The 23,328-nt window shown below is 38.7% G+C and overlaps 1 protein-coding gene across 7 annotated transcripts in view; it reads left to right on the top strand.

Annotated features, from left to right (window-relative positions):
- The first annotated feature begins 2,681 nt into the window (after nt 1-2,681).
- Nucleotides 2,682-23,328, top strand: part of ERCC6L2 (ERCC excision repair 6 like 2) — a 67,518-nt gene continuing 46,871 nt past the window's right edge. For 6 of the 7 annotated variants that reach the window (XR_009729093.1, XR_009729092.1, XM_061377540.1 and 3 more), the window contains exons 1-10: nt 2,684-3,414; nt 5,549-5,973; nt 9,105-9,224; nt 10,750-10,943; nt 12,735-12,896; nt 14,142-14,349; nt 15,754-15,894; nt 17,441-17,554; nt 19,001-19,120; nt 22,357-22,428. Coding sequence is in view for 5 of the 7 variants with exons in the window: in XM_061377540.1 (XP_061233524.1) it covers nt 3,318-3,414; nt 5,549-5,973; nt 9,105-9,224; nt 10,750-10,943; nt 12,735-12,896; nt 14,142-14,349; nt 15,754-15,894; nt 17,441-17,554; nt 19,001-19,120; nt 22,357-22,428 (1,653 nt within the window). In the remaining 2 variants the exon portion in view is untranslated. Of the gene's footprint in view, nt 3,415-5,548; nt 5,974-9,104; nt 9,225-10,749; nt 10,944-12,734; nt 12,897-14,141; nt 14,350-15,753; nt 15,895-17,440; nt 17,555-19,000; nt 19,121-22,356; nt 22,429-23,328 lie in introns of all 7 variants that reach the window. The other variant, XM_061377544.1, reaches the window with a different exon arrangement.

The following is a 23,328-nucleotide window of genomic DNA, read 5'->3' as shown; positions in this document are numbered from 1 at the left end:
CATTATTCTTCGAGCAGGCAGGCAGCTGCCTAAATGTTAGCTGCATGCAGAAACAGCATGGAGACCCATGTATTAGAAAATGTATCGCCTTGGTTGCTGAAAATACTGTAGGATGTAGGATTTTGATTAGCTAGTCTGAATATCCATCTTCATTGCATGCAGTTTTACTGCATATGCCAAAAGAATCCTAACTTTTTTCTCTAATGCTTAATCCCTCCTTAACATCTCACTAAAATGACTGAACTTACAATATAAGTAGAAGCAATGATTCATCCCAAACTAATGTCTTCTGTATTGAAGGTTTAAAAATATTTCTTGCATTATATTTGCACATAATACACCTAACTCTTGTAAGTGAAACTACTTAGTATTGCACTGCTAGATACATCTGAAAGCATTTTGTCATAGAGCCATGCTAATAACAGGGATTCGAAAATTCTGTCCTTCATGTACTTTCTATTAAATTCCTACTAAGATGTGAAGCAACCTGGGTGCTTTTTGGTGGGTCTGATTTTTTCAGCAAGAGCAAGACGCTTGTTACAGATCAAGTTTACAATTTGCAAAGCGTTGCTATGACCAGGCAAGCTCTCCTGAAGATAGCAGTGGAGCACGGGCATCAGTGAACCTCTCACTTAGGCCTGTTCCCAAGTGCCATCTCCTGCGGCACATCGGGCTTTACTGTACTTTCACCACCCCACTGCAGCCAGCTCTGTCCACCACGCCAGCTGCATCGCTGGGCTCTGCAGTGTCTGCAGGGTACCAGTTTCTTTCCCTACTTCTTTACCTGTGCAAATTCTTCATGCAAAATAACTTTCGCTCTTGGCTTGTTTTGACTCTTTTGTTTGCAACAACATCCTTTCCAGATGTTGTTACAAACAAGGGCTGCATTAGGAGGAAACTCACGTTACAGTATAGCAGTATGGGTCAACATGCCAAACGGTTCCACCCCGAATAGTTCTGCCCCGCTCAGCAGCCAGGCTGAGGGGCAACGCCGCACCCTGCAGCAGCGGCTAACACGTACTACATCTCGCTGCGCTCCTGTGGGTGTAATACGGCACAGACACGACTTACTCCCAGCCCTCTGCGGTGCTCTCCCGGAGGCTCGCCACCTTTGGCCCAAGCGCCCCTCAAGCCTCAGCACCGCGGCTACTGATTGCCTCACACGGTCCCACGACCGGCGAGAGAGAACACTCCCCCGCTCTCAACGACACACACAGCACGACCACCCCCACTCCAGCCTCTCGCGATAAGGCCAGCAAACCTCGCGATACTCCCTGCTCCCCGCCCTTCACCGCGGGCTCCTTTAAGAAGGAAGTCCCGCCACACCGCTCTTCTCGCGATAGCTCCCTTTCTCCAGTAGTCTGCAGACGCACCTGTGGCCGGATGCGGTGAGGGTTTCTCTTGGTGACGGGTGCCGGACTGTGCCCGCAACCCGGCAGGGCAAGGGGTGCAGTGAGGCTGCCCGGCCCTTGTTGGAGTCGGCAGGGGGGTGAGCGTCCTTCCCTTCCCTGGCATGGTGTGAGGTGCCTGCCGGGTGACTGCTTTGCCCGTGCTCTCCGGTGTGGTGGTGCCCGGCGAGGCCGGCCCGTGTTCCCGTCCTGCTGCTGTAGGCCGCTAGGGCGGCGTTCCGGCAGGCTTAGGATCTGCGCTCGCCCCCTGGTTGCTTTCGGCTAGGCAAGGGTGTTGCACGGCCAAAGGTTAAAGTGAGTGTTGGTGTCCCAGGTAAGCATGTTCGTGTTATTTTCCCAGAGCGATGTGCAGGCACCTTTGCTCAGGTGAAAAAACAGGTGTGGTAGTTAGAAGGTGCTTCCCTCTACGGCGGGCCCGTGGGATCGGGTAGTGCCCAGGACACACATCTTGGTACTGTGGTGCTGTGAGGTCTCGCTAACGGCAGACCTAAGGTGCTGGAGTGTGCCCATGTATATGTTTTAGAAATAGTAAGGGAGAAAATGCTCTTAAAATTGGATCTGTTAACCAGCGGCATACATTTTGAGTTTGGTTCTTGGGACAAGTGGATGCGTGGTTGTGTGAACTCATGACATCCTGCTTTGTCATCTTTTGGAGGAGAACGTTTTTGAGTTTTTTTTAGACTGATTATCAACTTCGTAGTTAAGCTTTACAATTGAAGTATGGCAATGCTTTTGCTTTACAGTATCCTTGAATTTTGCTGTGACAAGTAATTTACTGGAGTGTACAAAACTCCGTTTGTGATCTACATTCAGTGATCAGTCCTCAAAAATTATAAAGCAGTCATGATAGTTTTAACTTTTTTTTTTTTTTTTTTGTGAAGGAGTAACTGTTGAAAGGAGCTAGTGTGTGACAGTAGGTTCATGAAGAGCAAGTCCTTCTTGACCAGCGTGGTCTCCTCCAACAAGGTGACCCACCTGGTTGAAGAGGGAAAGGCTGTAGACATTTAATAAGGTCTGTTAAGACATTTAATAAGGTCTGTTTGGACCTTTTTAAAGCATTTGACACTTTCTCACACAGTGTTCTGGAGAAACTGGCTGCCCCTGGGGTAAAGATTGGACTTGATGGTACTAAAGGTCATTTCCAACCTACCTGATTCTATGACTGTGATTTAATACTCATAGTAAATATGTAATAGCACTTTTTTTTTTCAACAGCGATGAGTAGAGGCTGACATATTAACTTCCTTTGTTGATGATATGTGTACTGTATCGATGTTAGAAAGACATACCAGATGATCTTCTGCATTTTTAAATGTAGTACCCTACAGATATAGTTTTGGTTCGTAACCCAAGAAATTAGTGAATCAATCTGGTTGAAGTAGTAATTCTTGCTTTGGCTTGTGCAGCATTATTTTCTGGAGTTTTGTAGCAATGGTGTCGTTACTACCATTGCATTTATTTTCTTTCCCTTTTTCTTATTCTGTGCCTTGTTTCTCACAAGGTTTGGGATTTGGTAGCACTGAAGCATGCAATTTATTCCACTTTGCACCTGGTATTCCAGTTCTGACGAGTTATGTGCAGCTTATTAAACTCAAGAAAATGCTTAGTTAAAGACAAAGGTGCTGCCATTTGAAATCCTGGTTTTAACTTGAGAGTCTTTACTGTCCCATGTTGCTTCAGGTATTACTGTAAAAGAAAGTAATTATGGAAACGCTGTCTTATTTTAAACTTTGTTTTGCATATTTAACAGTGTGTTCTTTTGTTTTTTCAGTATTGCTTCTTGTTTTTCAGAAATTGCTCAAAGACTTAGATGCTACTGGGAGAAGTTCGTGTGCACATTTTTTGCATTGATTTGAGCATGTGTGATGCACAGTACAGATGCCTTAAATTTTAAGAGGTTGGATATGTATGATATGTTGGATATACTGTTTCTTCTTCACCCTTTGCCACAAAAAGATACGTTTGAGCTTCGAGTCTCTGAGAAAACCATTGAGAATGGCCGAAGGTATGGGGTAGTTTATATACTGATCGCAGGGTGTGGGGCTGAACTTCTCAAGTGAGGGTGATGGGAGGCATTATGAAAGAAACCTTCAAATAATGAGTCTAATTGAAAGGTTGTAGTTATAATCTTGTTAGTATAAGAACCAGGCCATCAGTATAGGTTGTGGGATGCAAGTTCATAGCAGGCAAAAGCTTGACAGTGCTAAAGAGCATACTTGTAAAATTTGTAGTCATAAGACCCCAAATGCAAGGAATCTGCATGTGGTAAAGAGGAAATGGAGCTACTTGAAAGAGAGGAGTGCATTGGGGTTTGCTACATGCACAAGCTATACCTAGCCCAGGGTGTCTGTGTGGCTAAAGAATACTTTAAGGCCAAAGTATTTTAGAAGAGAATTGCCCATTCTTTTATTTTACTATTTTATTTTTACTATTATATGGACGTCAGCTTATGACCACTGGAGTGGTTTGTTTTCTTTAGCATATACAATTTAATTAAATTTTTTAAATGAGTAGTTATCACTGATCTCGTACATTGTAGAGAATAATCCTGTAAGTGTACACTTCCAGGACCTCAGGAACTGGTGAGAAGATCCTGTCTTCATGAAATTTTTTTTTGCACTGACACAGAAAAATGGGGGAAGGTGGAATTTCTTGCCTTCAGGACTTCCCGTTTTATTTTTCTTCCCTCTGGAAAGTAGCTGGGTTGAGAAGTCCAGAAACAGTGGACTACCACTGGTCATAGGTATGAAGTACAAATACGTGCTTTGATGTAAGATTCTGTCTGACTTGGTTGCTTCCATAAAAAGCTGAGGTACCTCTCACTGCTACTGATAATGACTTTCTCAGAAGTAGCAGGGCTTATTCCAACAAATAGATAAGAAACAATAAAAGTCCTAAAATTAATTACATGTCCCTTTCTTTGTTTTGGGGTGGCAGAGCTGGGGAAGTTGGAAACTGTTTTCACAAATTTGGAAGGATGAGAATTCCTCAGTTCAGATTTGGAAAACTGTACAACTGTTACTTACAAGGTCTTTCTCTTTTTACTATGAAGAGTGATGGCCTTGTTTTTTCTGATAGAGGTATTTTGTTGGGTTTTTCAATGTGGTTTATTTGAACTCTGATACACTGCTGTTCTTATCTTCCCTATTCTTTGTTGGAAGCATGCATGTACTTATTGATACAGAACCTGCTTGACTTAAATACAGATGAGAAGAAATAATACGGGCCATACAGGGGAAATGTAAGATGGGATGTATATTACTACAGTATTCTTTTTAGAGATGACGAGGCCTTGGGTGATATGGTTTAGAGAGAGGTGTCCCTGCCCATGGCAGGGGGGTTGGAACTTGATGATCTTAAGGTCCTTTCCAACCCTAACCATTCTATGATTCTATGATTCTTTAAAAAAAATTGTCTTTGCACATTAAATGTAAAAATGAGATAGCTGAAAATGAAGCAGGTCAGTCATCTGTGGTGTTGATATGCTGTAATAAGGCTGTAGTGAGACCACTTAGAGGAGGGGATTTTAACAGTTCCAGACTTGACAGCTGTAGGCAGTTAGTTCATGAGTAATTAGCCACTTTGAACAATATAGGCAAATGATGCACTTAAAGTACACTTCTGTTGTTTCCAAGCATGTTTGTTTGTTTGTTTTTACCTGTTCCAGACTGTGTTGTGAGAAAGGTGATGTTCTTCTTTGTGATTATAATCATGAAACAATTTACTAACACTGCAGTAGTGAATTCTGGTAGATCCGAAGTGTCTAATAAGGAAGGTCCCACGGTCTTTTAATTGGACACTTAAACCTGCAGGCATCAGTATTTGCAAATATGAAGCCACTATGTAACAACTTAATGTATCAGAATTTTGCTTTTACATCAGATTTTTTTCATACACGCTTCCAGATATTTGTAACATAGCAGTGTTTCAGCAAACTATAATTTTATGTCTACCTCAGGATTTAGTTATAAACAATAACAGGTATCCTGATTCTAGTGCTATTTCAATAAATTCTTCTATCGTAAGTTCTATGCATTTTGTGAAATAAATTTATAGCCAATGTTTTATTAATGTGACATAATGAAATGCTTTGTATGTCTGGCCAGTTTATCACTCTGTGTCTTTGTGTTTTTTTGTAGATAATTGGCATATTGGGGAGAAGTGCCTTGCCCCTTGTCTTGAAGATGGGAAACTTCATGAAGGAACAATATCTTCTATTGAAAAGGACAAGAATGGAAAATCATTTGCTGTTGTATCATTCTCAGAGTCTGAAGAAAGGAAAATACTAATAACTAAACTTTGTAGAGTCAAAGACAGAAGAGGGCCCTGGAAAAGCTTAATATTTGATGATGGTGATCTGGAAAAGCCTTATTTTCCTGACCAGAATCTTCCGTCTCCTGCAGTTGCTTTTAAATTATCTGACAATGGTGATTTTATTCCATATACAATTAACAGATACCTGCGTGATTATCAAAGGGAGGGAGTCCAGTTTCTGTATGGACATTATGCTAATAAAAGGGGGTGTATTCTTGGAGATGATATGGGCCTTGGAAAGACAATACAGGTATTCTTTAAATTTTTTTGGCAATGTATCTTCTATGAGGTTTTAATCTTTTTAAAAGTAACTTATTTAAGAAAAGCCATGTCAGTGAGCTTAACCTCCCTTTGCTGTTGTGGAGTTGGAGGTGGCAGGATGTGACTGTCCAGGACAGCACTTAGGGCCAGGAGCCACTGCTGTTTTAAGATTCACTCCTGACAAGCGTCAAAACTGAGCTGTGTCCCCTTTTGGTGGAAGCGTGGATAATTATGGTGGTTAAAATGTTAGTATTCATTTTATGTTGAATTTACCTGGAGGATTACTTGTACATCGTGAAAACAATCTGCACTGGAGTGTGCTAAAAGAACTTACAGCTCTTATCAGACTGTTCTTTCAATATGTTTTTTTTTTTCCTGAAAACAAACAGTTCAGCTGTACTGGGAATGAATAGGAGCAGCCACATTTACTCCCATTTCTGGAAAAAGTGCTTAGATGTTCTATATTTTATTACTCTTTTGGAAATACAACTTTGGTTGATGAAAAGACAAAGTATAGCAGGATTTTTCCATTATGCTTTGGATCAGTCTGGCCCAAATGATTTATTTATTTTACTAAAATTAGGGTGATTTTACATTTGAGAATTCCCATTATTCTTTCCCGTTTTAAGCTAGCAGCTTGAATCCTATGGTGGCTAGTGTTTGTCCCCATCTCTTTTCTCCCTCTCTGTGTCAGATGCAAGATCATTCCTTCATTGACAAATACAGGCTGTAGCTTCTGTTGTCTTTCACCCTTCCATTCAGGACGATGGCAGACACCCTTCAGTGCAAAGAAGTATTATTCTGTAGCAAGCTTGGCAAAAGGAGTGAGTAAATTAAACTGGGAAAACCTCTCTGGATAGAGCATTTAGAGGTCCCTCACAAATTTGTGTAGCTGCTGCTGTTGACACGTTTATTGAAACTAAACTTCATCCATTTACCTTGTGTTTTACTAAGCTTAACCATGTTTCTTGTCCATGGCACTTTAAGAACTCTGTACTTACAGAAGTTTGTTACTACTCAGAACTGCAAATAATCCAATTTCACGTAGCAGGAAGCATCTATATAAGACAGTAAACTGGACAGGAGGAAATGAGTTGTCTTGCTTGCAATGCATGTATTTGTACCTCAGAGCTGATTCTGTAGTGACTCGGTCACATTTGTCACACAGTGACAGTGTGTTCCTGTGTGGAATTAAGATCTCGTGGTTATTTCTTTTCCTCATAGTGTCAAGTTTTGAAGAGTATCTTGTATATTTCTTATAAAACACAGCATTTATGTTCAGGTTCAGTAGGGGTAAGGCAGTCCAGTGGATATGAAGTAAAAGAGGATTTCACGTAGTTAAAAAAGAAGTGTCAGTTAAACTTCAAGTAATTATTTAGTCTTACAGAAAACTTATGTTTGTCAGTTGCATAAGCCTTATTGTTTCTGAATTATAGGGTGATTTATGACATAAAGGGTGTTCTACACAACTTCTACATTTTAATACTCTTTGTACTTCTGAACTGATTTTTGCTTGAGTTGTCCTGACTGTAGGGCTCTTTAATTTCAAGATGAAGTTGAGGTGGAGGCAAGTAGAATAATGTTGTTTCTTAATGTGATTGCACTAAGTTAGTTTCCTGTCAAGGCCTTTAGGTTGCTTCGTGCTTTATCTGGACAAACCAAAGGTTTCTCATCACAGTTGCCCTTTTATAGTCTTTTCTGTTGTTAAATTTGTGATGCATAATTCTTCCAAAACTTGAGGATCTGGAAGACACATGGAGATTTTATGTTTGGTTGAATTTCATTCTTACTCTCAAAAGGACTAAAGAAAAAAGGTCAAACACGTGAAAACTTGCAGTTCCTCTTAGCCTCAGTTTATATGAAATATTATGTATGCAAATGTTTGGTTTTCTTTTCTCCTGTGTATCTCTTTCTCACCCTGTGGCCACATATGTGATGGATTTCTTCTTTCTTTTGCTCATCAGCCCTTACTGTTCTTGCGTATTTTTCCTGGACTTCTGCACTCCTGTCTGGCCCTCTCTTCTCCATCTTCTCCTCTTCCCCCTCCCATTAGGGGGAGAAGGCTCTGGAAATTCCCTCTTTTTTGGAAATCAACAGCTGATAGCTTTACTGCAGCCCTGCTATGAACAGCTGTGTAGCAGCTGCAGAAGGAAGGGCCTGGAGCTGACTGCTCAGAGTAAAGGGGGCCTGTTGAGTTTTCAAAAGAAGGGCACCACTCTGATGATGCATCTGGTCCTTGCTGCTGCTTAGCCCCATGGATACCTTTTATCCCAAGTGGATTTTATCGGTATGCGCATACTGGCCTATCTCTGTGCCTCCTTCCCGTTTTGGATTGCCATGGGAGAAGTTTGTAATAGCCTACCCTGGGATGTTTGTCCTTGTTGTGGTGCATAATAACGGATGTCTTACCATAATCAAAGGAAAATCACCTTGACTGTTTTGGGACAGGTAAGATAGTGAAGCCTAAACACAACAGGAAGAGCTGGTTTTGAAGTTTATGACAGGAATTGGAAGGAATGGAGTATACGGGAAACAACATACTAGTGAAAATTGTTAAATTAAGCTCTAGTTTAAACCTCTTGCTTTTTCATAAGTATAGTGGGGAGTATACTTCTCTCTAAGAGGTACTCAGCAAGTATCTCTTCCTTCTGTTTACTCTAGTTTTTTTTATTGATGCTGAGTCAAGTATCATCCTGAAAATGGAAAACTGCAAGGCATACCTCAGTTTTAGCTTTTCCAAATTCATTCATAGTCTCTTCTGTGTTTTGGGGACTTTTCCACTTAGAGGATGAACGTGTAAAATAGAGCAGTTAATTGCTCTTACTGTGAATTCGGGTTTCTTCAAGGGAAGGGGTTCCTATTTTAAAAATTAGATCGATTTAACACAAAACCCCCCAAACAAAATCCCAGCTCCGCTCCAAACCACTTTACAACATCCCGTCCGAGATTTTGTCCTAAACGTTTTGGGTTATTTTTTGGGGGGGTTGTGGTTTTTTTTGGGAGGGAGGTTTGGGGTTTTTTTTGTTGTTGTTGTTTGGTTGGTTTTTTTCCCAGTGGATCTCACTCAATTTCTGCTTGCATTTTTGTACATAATCACTGAGAATTGTTTTCTTCCTCAAGGTCATTTCGTTTTTGGCTGCAGTGTTGCACAAAAAGGGAACACGTGAGGATATTGAAAATAATATGCCAGAATTTTTACTGAGGACAATGAAAAAAGAACCCAAGTGTAACCCCAAGAAGGTACAGCTTTTAGTGATACAAGCTTAAGAATTTTGGTAAAAGACAATACTTAGATTTTTATTTTTTTTCCATTTTTTTGCTTGCTTTAGGAGTTTATGCATATTTATTTTTAAAATTCAGCTAATTTAGCAGATTAAGGGCTCATGGTCTTAGTAGTGTTAGGGAAGCCTTTAGTTTTCCAGACTGTCATAGTGTGTTACTTAACTGTTATTGTCGAATCTGGTAAAACTGTTGATCAGCAGTAACATAAAATGTTTGGAAATACCTGCATGAGATCTATGGCTAAAGTAATTTGAAAAGCCTGTGTCAGTAAATAGAAAACTACAGTTTTGCAGGATTGTGTTTCTCAAGTAAGAAAAGCATGTGCACCTGTATTAACAGGATATATAAATAATTAAGGTGAATATATATATTTGGAAAATTTATTGTTAATATTCTTGTGACTGCACGTGTTTTCTTGAATGACTGTCATAATTTCTGGAGTCAGACTGATGATCTGGGGAACTGCATTGGATTAGAGCTAATAAAGATACATTTAAAAGCTCTGTGTGAATGAGAGAAATCTGAAGATTGTTTTAATTTATCCAGCATAGGACTTAAGCAATTTCTGGTTTTGAGTGCTGTTTTTATCATATTGAAAAAATTGGAATACTTGGCAGTGCTGCTTGTATGACTATGGCTCTCTGAGGATTGGATGCAGGTTTCTCAGGACATAGAGGCAGAGAGGAAAAAGTGAAGGGGTAGCACTTCACATAAAAGAAGGAAAACAACCAAACAAATAAAAACAAACTAGGAACAATTCTGATTGGTAATAAGAGAAAGAGTTTCACTTTGAGGCTGAGTAAGTACTGAAGGTTACAGAGAGAGGTTGTAGACCACTCCCATCCCTGCGGGGTTTTGAAGACCTGAACTGGGGGAGCCCTTTATACCGGTTCTTAATTCAGTGTTACCCCCTGCTTTGACCAGTATGTTAAGACTAGAAACTTCTTGAGAGCCCTTCCCACCTCACTGATTTTATTATTCTATGATATTAAATCAGTTGTATGATCTGTCCTACATCTTTAAAGCCTTTTCATGTCTTTCTGTTTTGAAGTCATATGATGACCTGTGGATTGGACAAAGTTGCTTACCCTCTTCATCCTTTTGTTTTCTCCATCTGTAAAACATTTTATGGCATACAGATGCTATAGCAAAGCAAAGTGGTAGTATCTCATATGTCTTATTGCAGTTTTAGAGTGTAATTTGAGTAATTAACACTACTTTGTGGGGTTTTTTTAGTATTGCAGTACATTTGTATTATTGACATACAGTACTTCTGTATTACTCACAAACTGAGTAAACATTACTTTTGAGTTTGTAGTGATTCTTCAGGTATTTTCTATATATGCTTTAAAGTGACAGAATTAGACATGTTCAAAGTGTTGAAATCAGTAAAATAGATACCATGCATTTGCTTTCTGTTATTGAGGAAGAAGTGCTAGGTTGCAGTTTTTCCAGTAATGCTATAACATCTATTTGTTTTCAGACTTTCCTCATAGTGGCCCCTCTTTCAGTGCTTTACAACTGGAAGGATGAGTTAGACACATGGGGGTACTTTAAGATCTGTGTCTTACATGGCAGTAAAAAAGATGATGACTTCAGTCGCATCAAGCAAGGGAAATGTGAAGTTGCCCTTACAACGTATGAGGTACTTCGCCTGTATTTGGATGAATTTAATAGGTAATGATTTTAGTATATTTTTCTACACACAGAATTTTAATTATATAGTTTTGCATTGTTCTTTGCAAGTACTTATTCTTCCTGTGTGATACATACATATACTGCTAAATTCAGTGACTCACTGTGCTGAAGAGGAAAATCTTATTTAACTGTCTTTGCACAGTTTACCCTTTTATCTTTATTATGGGATGCTCAGGAAAAGTAACGAATTGAATAGTTTTCTTGAAGGTAGTCTTCACCATTCATGAAGTTTCTGTAAAAGACATAGGAATTGCTTGTCTGAAAACAGGTGGTAGCTAAGGGGTATGCAGAAGATATTTTCTATCTTTCAGTGTAAGGTAAAAATCTGGAATTTTTAGCAAATGTTCAAAATGTGCATTTTCCTTGTTGTGTTTTTTTCACCAGCTTCAGGAAATTCTTGAGTCCAAAAAAACTTGAGATAAAAGATGTATATTTGTCTCTGTATAGTTTTAAATACCTGATGGACTTAGTAGAATCAAGGTCTTTCTGACAGTGAATGTATTAGACATGCTACTTTATTTCTGCCATGGCTGTCAGGATTTTCAAACTAGAAGTTTTGGCTTTCCTTCGGCTATGTTCAGGAAACAGGTATATATGCAGAGCAGATCTGATCGACTGCTTGCAGATACATTGCTGCAGCATACAGGTTTACCCATACTCTGTTTCTACAGAGCATGTGACTGGATGAACCTACGACCTTGATGTTGGGAGAGGTTATGTGTCTTGCTTAACTAGAATGATGGATTGGTCTCAACTGGCCTTAAGTAATTAACTATTGTGGAGAAGAATACATGGGATCAGTTATGTGTGTACATCCACATAGTGAGAGGTTAAGTTGAAGGAGCTAATATATGATAGTTTGTTGTACCCTCTCCAGAAACTCCCAATTTTTAGCAGATCTTAGGAACATAAGGAACTTGGATATGAAGGAATGTAACAGGCATCAAAAATGCCACAAGTTTGGCTTTCAGATTAGTGAACTAAATGCAGCCCGTTCAGGAGAGAGGTTTCTTCCTAATCCTGTCTGTTTCAGCTTTTTGCGGTCTGAAGTGTCATTGAAGTGGATATGATTTTGCTGTGAAATATGCATTCATGTATATAAAGCAGTCTCATACAGTTAACAAATGTCTTCCTACGTACTTGATAACTTAAATTAGTATCACAGTATACATACAGGTCATTCTACCTCCGAGTTTTATGCTTGAAATTGGCTGCAAAATACCTTTCAGTTCTTGCTTCTAGATATGTTTCTCCTAGTTGCGAAATCACAAAATATTTAAACTCCTCTGCCATATTGGTATCATACGCATACTAAAGAAGTTGAGTGATGTAGGACACCATGCAGATTGAAGTGCTTTCAATCTGCTTCTAGTTACACTGGATAGTTTTCATTGGGAAAATGAAGCATACCTGCATTAAGCATCTTTCAGTAGTTTATCTTCAGAGATTTAATTTTTCTAACTCTTACTTATGAGCTAAATTAGTGCTGGTGAGATATGCTGGATTGATTGCTCCAGATATTGAAAGCTGCCTTCTTCAGAGAAAGCATTTGATACATTTAGCATTAGTTCATTTATTTGGCGGTGTTGTTTAGCCATTATACTCAACTATGGCAGTTGAATTTATTAAACAAACAGAGAAACTGAGTATGTAATGCAAACAAAAAGTAACAGTGTCTTATAATAATCACAGCTGCTTGTGTGGCTGACTTCATGTAGAATGATGGGGTAAGCAGTTTCAGTTAACACAGTATTTTTTATCGATCTGCAGTGTAGAATGGTCTGCTGTAATAGTGGATGAAGCACATAGAATCAAGAATCCAAAGGCTCAAATAACTCAAACCATGAAGTCATTAAAATGCAGTGTTCGCATTGGTCTTACTGGAACCATTCTTCAGAATGATATGAAGGAACTTTGGTGTGTTATGGACTGGTAAATAAAGTATCTATTTATTTATTTTTTTTTTTATGGGCAAACATCTCTATATGTTAACCATGTAGTGGGGCTGGGAAGGAGATGGATGATATGGACCCATCTGTGTCAGAAAACCCAACAAGTCATAATCCTCCCCAAAAAACCCCAATGTTTTGTCAGTATGTAAGTATGTTTTTCCAGTGCATCTGCGGAGGTAAGCTCCTGATAAGAATTTTTATGTTATTTAGTACATTTGGAACTCCTCAGATCTGGTTTCTTTGGGGAATATGGGAAGCAGTTAAAATGCTACCCATCCCACTCCTGCCCTCCATGTTTACCTTTCTTTTCCAAGGACAGACTTTTCTCTCCTTCTTCTTTTGACCTCCACAGGGTAGATGGGGAGTCATTACAGAAGTTTGAACACTGTTGTGCATTTGCTCTGTCCAATATGTGCAGGTCATTCTGACTTACTTAGAAGATGAAAGTAATGATATCCTACTGTTTTCCAAAATACACAAGTGCATGTAATTGCAAAGCAATAGTCTTCTCCAAGAAAAAGGAGCGGGAGGGGTGGAACGAGCCCTAGGTAGAAATTGAAATGTAGGCGACTTTCTGGAGATGCTCTACAGAGGAGGAACAGAGCAAACATACCTTAAATATAGGGATATACATAGTGAATTGAAATATGGCAAAGAAAATATTTTAACAGTAAGTTTACTGTTGCATCCAGTCCATTAAAAGTATGCTGATATTGTTAATAAATTGTTCCAATATGTAAAGCTGCCAGTGATTACCAACCCCTTTTTGCTGTTGGGTATCTTAAGATTTTATTTAGTAAATTGTAATATCTGCATAATGTGATTCTAATAAAAACAGTAAAAAGTGAGAACATGACTGCTTAGCTTCCAGTTCAGGCTCCAGAACAGTAATGGTCTGATACTTTAGAAGTTCTGTATACTTGTGACTTCTGTTAGTCTGCTGAGCTTTTGTTTTTCTGGAGGTAACAACTGTTTTCTTAAGGGGAATCTCTTAATGTTTGAGGGTCACAGAAGGCAGATAAAAAATGGCATATCTGGAAGTAGTATATGTTTTTATCTATATACCCAATTTTTATTTATTTTTCTAAGATCTCTTGCTGTTGTTCAGAAACAATTCATGGTATGCTTTTAATTAATGGAAAAAGGAAGACTGCCTTAGAGTAAAGAAAATGCTGTTATTCCTTTGCACACACTCCACCCCCCCCACCCTTTTGGTTTTTTATAGGGCTGTACCAGGACTTTTGGGTAGCAGAGTACACTTCAAGAAGAAGTTTTCTGATCCAGTGGAGCATGGCCAGAGGCACACTGCAACTAAAAGGGAGCTAGCAACAGGTCGTAAGGCCATGGTGGAGCTAGCAAGAAAAATGTCTGGCTGGTTTCTGAGGCGAACCAAAGCACTTATCAGTGATCAGTTGCCAAAAAAGGAAGACAGAGTAAGAGTGCCTGCACATTTCAAATACAGTGTTAATGAATATATATCTTCTTTTTTGTTTTTGTTGTGTTTTCTTTCATCATGCCTGTAGTAGTTTATGTTTCTGTCTTGGACTTACAAATTTAAGAATAATCCAGAGCCTTGGAAAAAATGCACATGCAGTAGTGTGCTTTGTTCACATAATTACAATGATTGCTTGTTGAAATGGGGTTAATCAAGCATGAAAATGCTCAGCTAGACTTCTGACTAGTGATTTATACATCTATTTTATGTGCACTTTTGTACTTATCTGTGCAAAGCCAGTACAATGTATGTAAATCTCTCAGTTCTATGTAGGACTTCAGAATTTGCAGCTTAACACCTTGTGCGTGGAACTATATGTTTTTAGTTTTTAATTTTTAATTCCCTCATTTTTGATCACTAAATAAAAGAAAACGCTAAATCCTGATTGTTGATAGGTCTGGGATCTTGTTCATTGTAATCATTATATGAAGTGATAATACTTTATGACTACAGCTGAGAGTTCTGATAAATTCTTATTGCACATTCTTGTGCTTTCCTTCTAAATAGACAAATACATTAGTTTGCAGCTGGTTTTATTTTCAAAATCTGGTATTTATTCATTATCCTTAGTGTATAATAATGTCATCTAAACTGTCTTTGGAAGAGAAGATTAACACAAACATCAGTCAGTTGCTTTTTCTGAATCTAGCAGGTTTTATTCTTTTTATTCTCTTGTTAATGTGAGTATATGTTCAAGTTACTGCTTTATTATTATAGCTCAGCATGGTGCTGCTGCTGTGTGGGTAGCCTAGGTTAAGGGATGATCTTGGGATTTCTGTCTCCTGCTGCTAAGGCTAAAGATGTCATGGAGATGCCACCCATGGTCTCTAAGAAGAGGGATAAGAGTTTTGGCCATAGTACTGTATAGATCCTTGCCTTCTCATTCCTTATTCTGTTTGCCCTGCCTGTGGTGGTGCCCTACAGCAGCTAGTGCCTAAAAAGAGGAACGAAAGGGCAAATTAAGCAACTGGCAAAGCAGAGGGAAGTCCACAATTACAGTTACATGTTTATTTCTCTTACTTCTTCCACCTCTACAAAAGCCATACTGAAAGGTTTATAGAAACCTAGCAGCAGGTTCTTGTAGCTTGAAATTGACACTCTGTAGAATTCTGGGAGGTGATAAAAAAAGTATGCATTCATTTTTGGCTACAATTTAATGCTGTTTTGTTGTCAAGATCCACATTTTTTAATTTCGTGGTAGAATAATTTTCTGTAACTACTTGAGCAAATATAATCTTGTTTGCTACTTTGTCTTCTATGGTGTATGTTTTTTGATTCAGTACTCTTTTGCTTTTCATTGCATGCTGCGTGAAATTGTGTTTTTGGGGCTTCTCTTTGGCAGATGGTGTACTGTTCTCTCACCGAATTCCAGAAAGCAGTGTACCAGGCTGTGCTAGAGACAGAGGATGTGAGCTTAGTATTACGAGCAGGAGAGCCCTGCAGCTGCAACAGCAGTCGTAAAAGAAGGAACTGTTGTTACAAAGTAAGAACTTGAACTGTTTGGATTTTAGAATGTAATCTTTCTGGTTTTCTCCAGAGATTCAGTGCCAATGAAACGCTGATTGAAATGGCTGCATGCTCATAAGCCATCTGTTTGGGAAGGCCTGACTGGAAACGGGTGGGTGCATCAGGAGCATCATGGTGTTTGGCACTTTGGGATCACAGCAGAGCTGTTTTGCATGCCCCAAGCAGGTGTTTATGCAGTAAATTCTGGATCTTTGTCTGAAGTCCACCTGTGATATAGTTGATGTTGGCATGGGTATTGCATTGGCATGTTCAGGATGTGTCGGGCATACTGCTCCCATATACCTCCGGCAGTCTGTGCAGAAGCTGCAAACCAGAGGCATTCTGGACCTAGCAGCTTGCTGAGCTTTGCATTACAACTGCAGCTGGATTGTCTTTCTGTGCCAATAAACATGCGCTTTGCTTTGCGTCACTGAAAGGAGAACTCTGACAGTAGCTGTAGAGCACAAGCAGAACTTTGTTCAGTAGTAGCAGCTTTGCAGATTTCTTCTGTCTTCCACAGACTTCTTTTGCATTCAGTGAGTCCAGCTTTGGGTTTGTTTTGCCCATGTCACTCAGATTAAGTACATCTTAAGCATTTAGAAGCATATGTCTCGTACTTACATCTCGCTGTTTCCTTCTGTCCTGTTTTGATCCTCATGTTGTGGATGTGTTTGTTGTTTTTTGTTTGGCCTTTTTTTTTTTTTTTTCCCAAATGACGTAGCTTATTCAGTCTTCACATCATTCTTTTAAAACAGTCTTCCAACCAGCCTGTTTGATAATTCATGGTTACAAGCATTAGTTCTTTGCAGACTTTTGTTTCTCATGATGTCTTGTAGAAAAATTAAAATGCTATTGAACTTGATTCACAAAGGGCAGTAAGCAGGCCTGCGGATACTTAAGTGCTCTCAAGGACTGTCTTATTCCAAAGTTAACCATGAAATTTAGTAACTTCAGAAAGGAAAGGAAAACAAATATTGGTTGAATCAGGCAACCATAACCAGAAAAACAGCTGATGTTGTTGCTGCTGCATTGTAGAATATTTTGTTTGAATTATGTTACTTGAGATCTTTATAAAACTTTAAACATTTTTGCTGTAAAGTTAGGAGTCATTACATAAGAATTCATACAAACACTTCTGGTTTGATTTACTTTTGCATCAGTTGTAAAGTTTGTCTTTTTCTTTTTTTTTGTCTATTGAGGAATTCTTGGTTATTTTAATAATTTCTGTAGATACCATGCTATCTGAAATGTTTATCGAACTATGAACATAGGTGTGGGGTTTTTCTTTTTGAGAAGATGTTTTCTGTTAATGGTATCACAAAGCTGAGTAAAAAAAAAAAAAGCCATTTAATTGTTGTTAGAAATACAGTATACATCTATTTGGGATCAATTATAGTACTACTTACAATTGCTAATGCATTAAACCTTGTAAAGCAGTTATTATAGATGTTTTCTTATTTTCAGGAGTATTTGTTTGTGTAACCATTCTTTTCTGTTTTGTTTTTTTTTTTAATGGGGAGTAGGAAAATGCTTACGGTGAAACAGTTAAGTCGCTGCGCTTCAGTTACCTGACAATTCTACAGAAGGTTGCAAATCATGCTGCACTGCTGCAGACAGACAACACTAGCAAGCAGCAGGTTAGTCTCGGAAGTATGTAAGGGATGGTCTAATAGAAAAAAGGATGGAAGCTCTTGAATTGCTGCTGGCCTCCTTTTTAAGTTTTATCTAACTGACATTAAAATATTTTGCAGAATTCCTTTTCCATTCAGTAATTTAGAATGCAGGCCTTGTAATGTTGTGTAACACCTCTCTATATATCATTTAATTGATGCATATTTTAAAATAAGGGTTATAGACACACTGAAGAGCTTTAAGGGAGAGAGTAATTTGTAATCATTTATAATATTGGCATTTCTGTCCCATTTATGACAAGTGCCTAGTAAAAGGAATATATTTGTGCAAATAAATAATAGCAATTAGAATGTATTGTTTTTTTCCTGTGGTACTTCATATTCAGTGAGAGATCAGTATCAGTTTATCTTGTTACTGTGGCATCTCACCTACAAGACCCACAGTTTTTAAAAATTATTGTATGTGAGCCTTAAAATCCAAGAATGAGCAGAGGGATCAAGGGGTATTGCCACTTCCCCTCAGAAGCCACAGAGGAATGGAAATGAGAAAATCCTAGCAAGTTTGTTCCATTAAAGCAGTTTGACTTTTTTTAGGGAGTGTTAGTATTCATAGTCTTATATGCAGTATATACCCAAATGTTTTCAGTGTTGGTTTTGTTTTGTTTTTTTTGTTGGTTGGTTGTTGGGTTGTGTTTTGTTGTTGTTTTTTTTTTTTGTACTGTGGATGTAGTTTTTGTTGTAGTAACATTTGAGAGTTTAAATAGCCATAGGAATAACAATATAGGAGTACATAATTATTAACCTCTCAAATTTACTGAAGAAACTGGTATTTTGTAGTACTTCTTACCTTTAGGGTTAAAGTCTATCACATGTGCCGTTCTTAGGTGAGTCACAAGACCTTTTCTGTTCTTCTGAAAAGGTAAACTTAGAGTGTGTGGTCAAGATCTGAGCTACCCAAATTCTAGCAGTGGCTTTTGAACAGTTTAAATGCATTCCCCACTTCTTTTTTTTTTTTTTTTTTTTGTCATATTGGTGGAACAGTACGTAATTAATGTATTGGCTTATGCAGGAGGGTCAGAAGAAATAAATGCTGGTACATACCTGTTGGGTAACAGAAACCTCAGATCATCAGGATTCTTGAGGCTGATGATTCTGGCCAGTCCTATTGCTGTCTCTCTCCGGAGAAGAAATTTTGGACATCTCTTACTGTAGTAACTAGAATCCATGGTTTCAGATTAAGGTCCTTTTTAAATGAAGCAAACTGAAGCACACAGGAGATGTTTTATCCAGCACTCTTGCAGAGGACTGAATAAAAACACTAGAGTCATTCTGCTTGAGTTACTTCAGCAGGTCACTTGTTTCAGCCTGTTTGACTCCTTATATGGCTTACTGGTTTCCCAGTGTAGTTCTGTAATTTTTAGTGCTTACTCAAACTTTCTGCTTTTTTTCCAGGAAGCACATATCAAACGGGTGTGCAGCCAAGTGTTTTCCAGTTTTCCAGATTTTGTGCAGTTAAGCAAAGATGCAGCCTTTGAAACCATTTCAGATCCAAAGTACAGTGGAAAAATGAAGGTAAACGCGTTCTTAGAGGAAAATTAAGTGTTGGTAATAGTAATAGGTCTGCTAGTGTAGTAGATGCTTATAAGAAAATGTGCACCCAATGGTTGTTGGTTTTTAATAATTCTGTTTATGAATAATATATGTTGTGCTACCATGACAACAGGTAGCTCTTGTCGTGGATCAGGATGTCTGTGGGCAGACTCGAAGGAGTGATCTGTGATACTGAGATAATCTAAGATATAACCTTCACATATTCAGTGATGGGCACAGAAATGACCCTTACACTCAAGGGGTTAGAGACGTATTATGACAGAGTTCCATGAAACCATTGATGCGGTGGCAATCAGAAATACTTGGGAAATGGAGCAAAACAAAACCGTTACGGGCTTCATGATTTCTGCACACCTTCAGTATTGTGGGTAGTTCCGGTGCCTTCTCTCAAAAAGCATCTGTTAGACCTTGAAAAGGTTCAGAGAAAGGCTCAGGAAAGGGCCACAGAGGTGATCAGTACCGTGGGACAGAAGCAACCAAATATGATGTGGCTCTTCAGCCTGGAAAAAATGTCTTAGAATGAATTCAGAAGGGACCTACACAGTCATGAGTAGCATCTGGTGAAGATGTACTGGTGAAGACATACTGAGTGCTTATTGTCATCTTCTAACCCTTCAGACATCAAATGAAGCTAGTAATAGCCACATTAAAGATGAACAAAATAAATGTGTTAAGTCTAAACCTGTAAAACTCCTTACCTGAAAAATGGTGACTTTTTCTGGTTTCAGAGGGGAACAAGATGAATAACTGGAAAAGACGTTGAATATAACTAATTAGAAAGAAAACCGTACTAGGTTTAGGAGCGTTCCTGGCCTGAGGGTAATTGGAGGCGAGGAGCTATGCAGGATTGAGTGTACTATATTTTTGTTCTCTATAAATCTTCATGTTTACAGTTGCTAGTTGGGACTGTCAGGGAAGCAGTGGCAGGGCCACATTTTTCTAGCAGCAGCAGTGGTTATCACTTTATAGGTTTGTTATTATGCGAGCAACATCTTTCATTTCTGTTACTACATACATGTGAGAGGCCTGCATATTAGCTTGGTTATAAACATTTAGTCATCTCATGAAAAGCAACTTTATTGTTAAATTGCCAGCAAATGTTTAATACATACCTGTAAAAACTAAGTCTGTGATCTTCAGTAGTGCTTATGAAGCTCTTTTTTTATTGATCAAAAATAACTTTCCTTGCTCTAAAAATTTGTGTCTTAAGGCTGTTGCATCCTTCACTCCAACACTGCCTTACAACATTTTGATTATGTCTGTTTTGATGGAGTAGCAAACAACACAGGCAAGCAGAAATGGCTGAGTTAAGACACAGGTCCCAACATCATCTGCCTGTTGAGAGGAATCTGTTCCACACCATGGCTCTAGGTCTAAGTTGCTTTTGGGACAGCACAGACTGCAGGGACTTCTCGGCGGGTGCAGCTGGCTGTGGCTGTGTGGGTTGGGTGTAACCTTGGCTGGTAGCAGTAAGGTTTTTCTCATGCTTGTGTGTGGTGATCTTGGGTGGTAAGGAAGAAGGTTCTGCTATTGCAGTGCCAGAGTATGAGCGTAACTGTGGTGGCAAAAGAGCAGAGGCTGTTATTTATTTTTACCTAGCATATTATCATTATTTCAGTGAAGTATGTATGTGTTTCAGAGCACCTTGCAAATTATAGTAACTTCTGCTGCTAAACTTAACCCTAACCCAGGCAGGTGTGTCTCTGAAGCCTAAAAACACTGTAGGCTAACTTGGACATCTGTATGCAGACAAGGTGTTCTTAAATGTGATAGGTACCACTTCGTCACAGGGGACTCACAGTGTGTAATAATGGAGAGATACACATTTAAATCCATGTGGTCTCTTAAAAAGAGCACTCTACTTTTGTTTGAGTCTGATCAAGTGTGTCTTTTTCAGACTTAACAACTTTCAGGAGTTGGTGCGCAAACACAGGATTTATTTCTTTTTGGTGCAAAACCATTATTTTTCCTTGTTAGTCAGAGCTGTTCTTCAGAATACCAGAAATCCCAAAGGGCATGCCATTGATCCATTTTATTTAAACAATATGGGTGGATTTGTTTGTGTGTATTACAGGAAATTCATTATTTGACTTGTACTTTAATAGCAACAGTACCGTAGCCACATTCCTTCTACTTTCAAAGAATGTCACTGGTAAATTGACATTCAAATGTAGCTAAATTGAAATGCAAATATAAATCTTTTAGCTCTTCTAAATTACCTGATACAGACTTTTCCCAATAAAATAAATTCAGGATTATATCTTTTTGTACAAGCCAGGCAAATGCTCTCATTTGTACCTTGTTTTCACTTGTAACTGGCTGGCTAACACATACAAAAAGGCTTGTAAGTGATGTATAATTAGTATTTTATAGTCTAGATACCATCCAGAATTGTAAGATTAATATGAACACTCATCATTATTTGGTTGAATAAGATTTGTTAGGCTTTTGGTGAAATCAGTGTTGATTAACAGTTATATGTTTATTACTAAATAAATACAAATTTTTAAAATATTTATTGCCCAGTGGGAGAAAGCTGCAGGCCTGGTACAGAAAATTCCTCTTTCCCCTTTGTGTATTGCTTCTGCACGGTACTCTGGAGCTGCCGTTGCCAGATGTGGACATGCTTCCTTTGAAAATAACAGTATCACTGTTATATACAAGGCTCTGGATTATTTGCTTCCCCACCAGAAGAACGTTGTGTGTGGGCAGATTATTGGCATTTCAAGGTCTGTGCAGACTCTGGGAAGCTGGATCCTACTGTAAACAGAGCAAGAGGCAAGAGTGGGAATCAGGAGGGGCATACATCTCACTGATTATTTTAAGAAGACAAGTTCCAAGCAGTTCTGAGCTCAGATGTAGTATAGAAAGTTTAAACAGGCCTTCATGTTTTCAGGGTACTGTGTGCATTTGTGAAATACAAGAATTCATAAGCTGAGCTAGCACATGAGATAAGGAATGTTTTTTGCAGTCTATGCACTGACACAGATAGCTTCTGAATTTACCTATTAGTGGTATGATTGCCTTTTTACAGCAGGAGTTCCAAGTACACCACTGAAGAAATGTATGCTTGGCATATTTATCGTTAGTAGAGTTTCTTATGCCTCTGGCTTTGCAAACAATTAATTATGGTGTAGCCTATTTAAAGACTGAAAACACGAGTAAGTGTTAAGGTAAAGTCTCTGGTTCATTTACAGGTCCTTCAGCAGCTTTTAAATCACTTCCAAAGGAACAAGGATAAAGTTCTTCTTTTCTCCTTTTCCACAAAGGTGAGGTCCGTATGATTTTTATCGATTAACTGCAGTAGCAAGTTCTGAAGTGTAAAGCCTGGAGGTGACAGCTGTCGACTACTTCTCTTTCTCTCTGTGCTATGGGTAATAATGATGAGGACAGTGCAACATGCTCCAGAACCCCATTGAAACCTCATGAACATGATAAAAATGGTGATAGCAAAACAAACGAAAAACTGCTGCCTTACTTAAGAGCTCTTCAAAACTGTTGTATTACTTCAGGTGTAGATAGCTCATAGTGAGTTCAGCTAGTGTGTCTTGAGTTAGAGCAGTGTCACAGCCAAGTACAACTGAAGGATCCCACAACCTTTGTGTTACCATTTAAATTAGGTAAATTTTTCTGCTCGATTGGCTTTTGAGCAGCAGCAGCCATGAAACTTCATCAGTTGGTTTGAACTTAAAACTGTTAACTAGAGCAAGAGGTGTATGTATGTTTTGCTTTTAGGAGACTTTCTTGATTTTCTTGCTAAGGAGTAATGTGTTTCCTGAAATGGTGCAAGCTAAAATACGTATTTTCTTAAATATGTGTGATGATAGTGCTAAAAAGTATTTTAAAATAATAGCATCAATGACAGTTCATAGTCTTCAATATTTAATTATTTTTTTTCAAGAAAGATTGCAAGTTCAGTATTTGGATGCAGCAGCAAAATGTTCACATGTCTTTCACTTCATTCCTCTGAACTCTGACTGTGCATACCAGTGTGCTGCTTTTCCTGGTGTTCATTTACTGTATTTCAAGCCATTGTAATTTGCTAAGATGGTAGAGAACTGTTTATGTTGCCTTCCAGTCTGTTGGTTTGAACTGATTCACCATACCTTGGGGGGGGGGGACAGCAAATAATGGTTTGAGGATTGAGTAAGACCAAAGCAGACCAATAC

Source organism: Neopsephotus bourkii, unplaced genomic scaffold, assembly GCF_033783945.1.
Source record: "Neopsephotus bourkii isolate Nb327-2 ecotype Australia unplaced genomic scaffold, CSIRO-AGI_Nbou_v1 NB_1759, whole genome shotgun sequence".
Taxonomy (NCBI): Eukaryota; Metazoa; Chordata; class Aves; order Psittaciformes; family Psittacidae; genus Neopsephotus; species Neopsephotus bourkii.
Note: the sequence above shows the minus strand (reverse complement) of the source record. Positions and strands in the feature narration are given on the sequence as shown.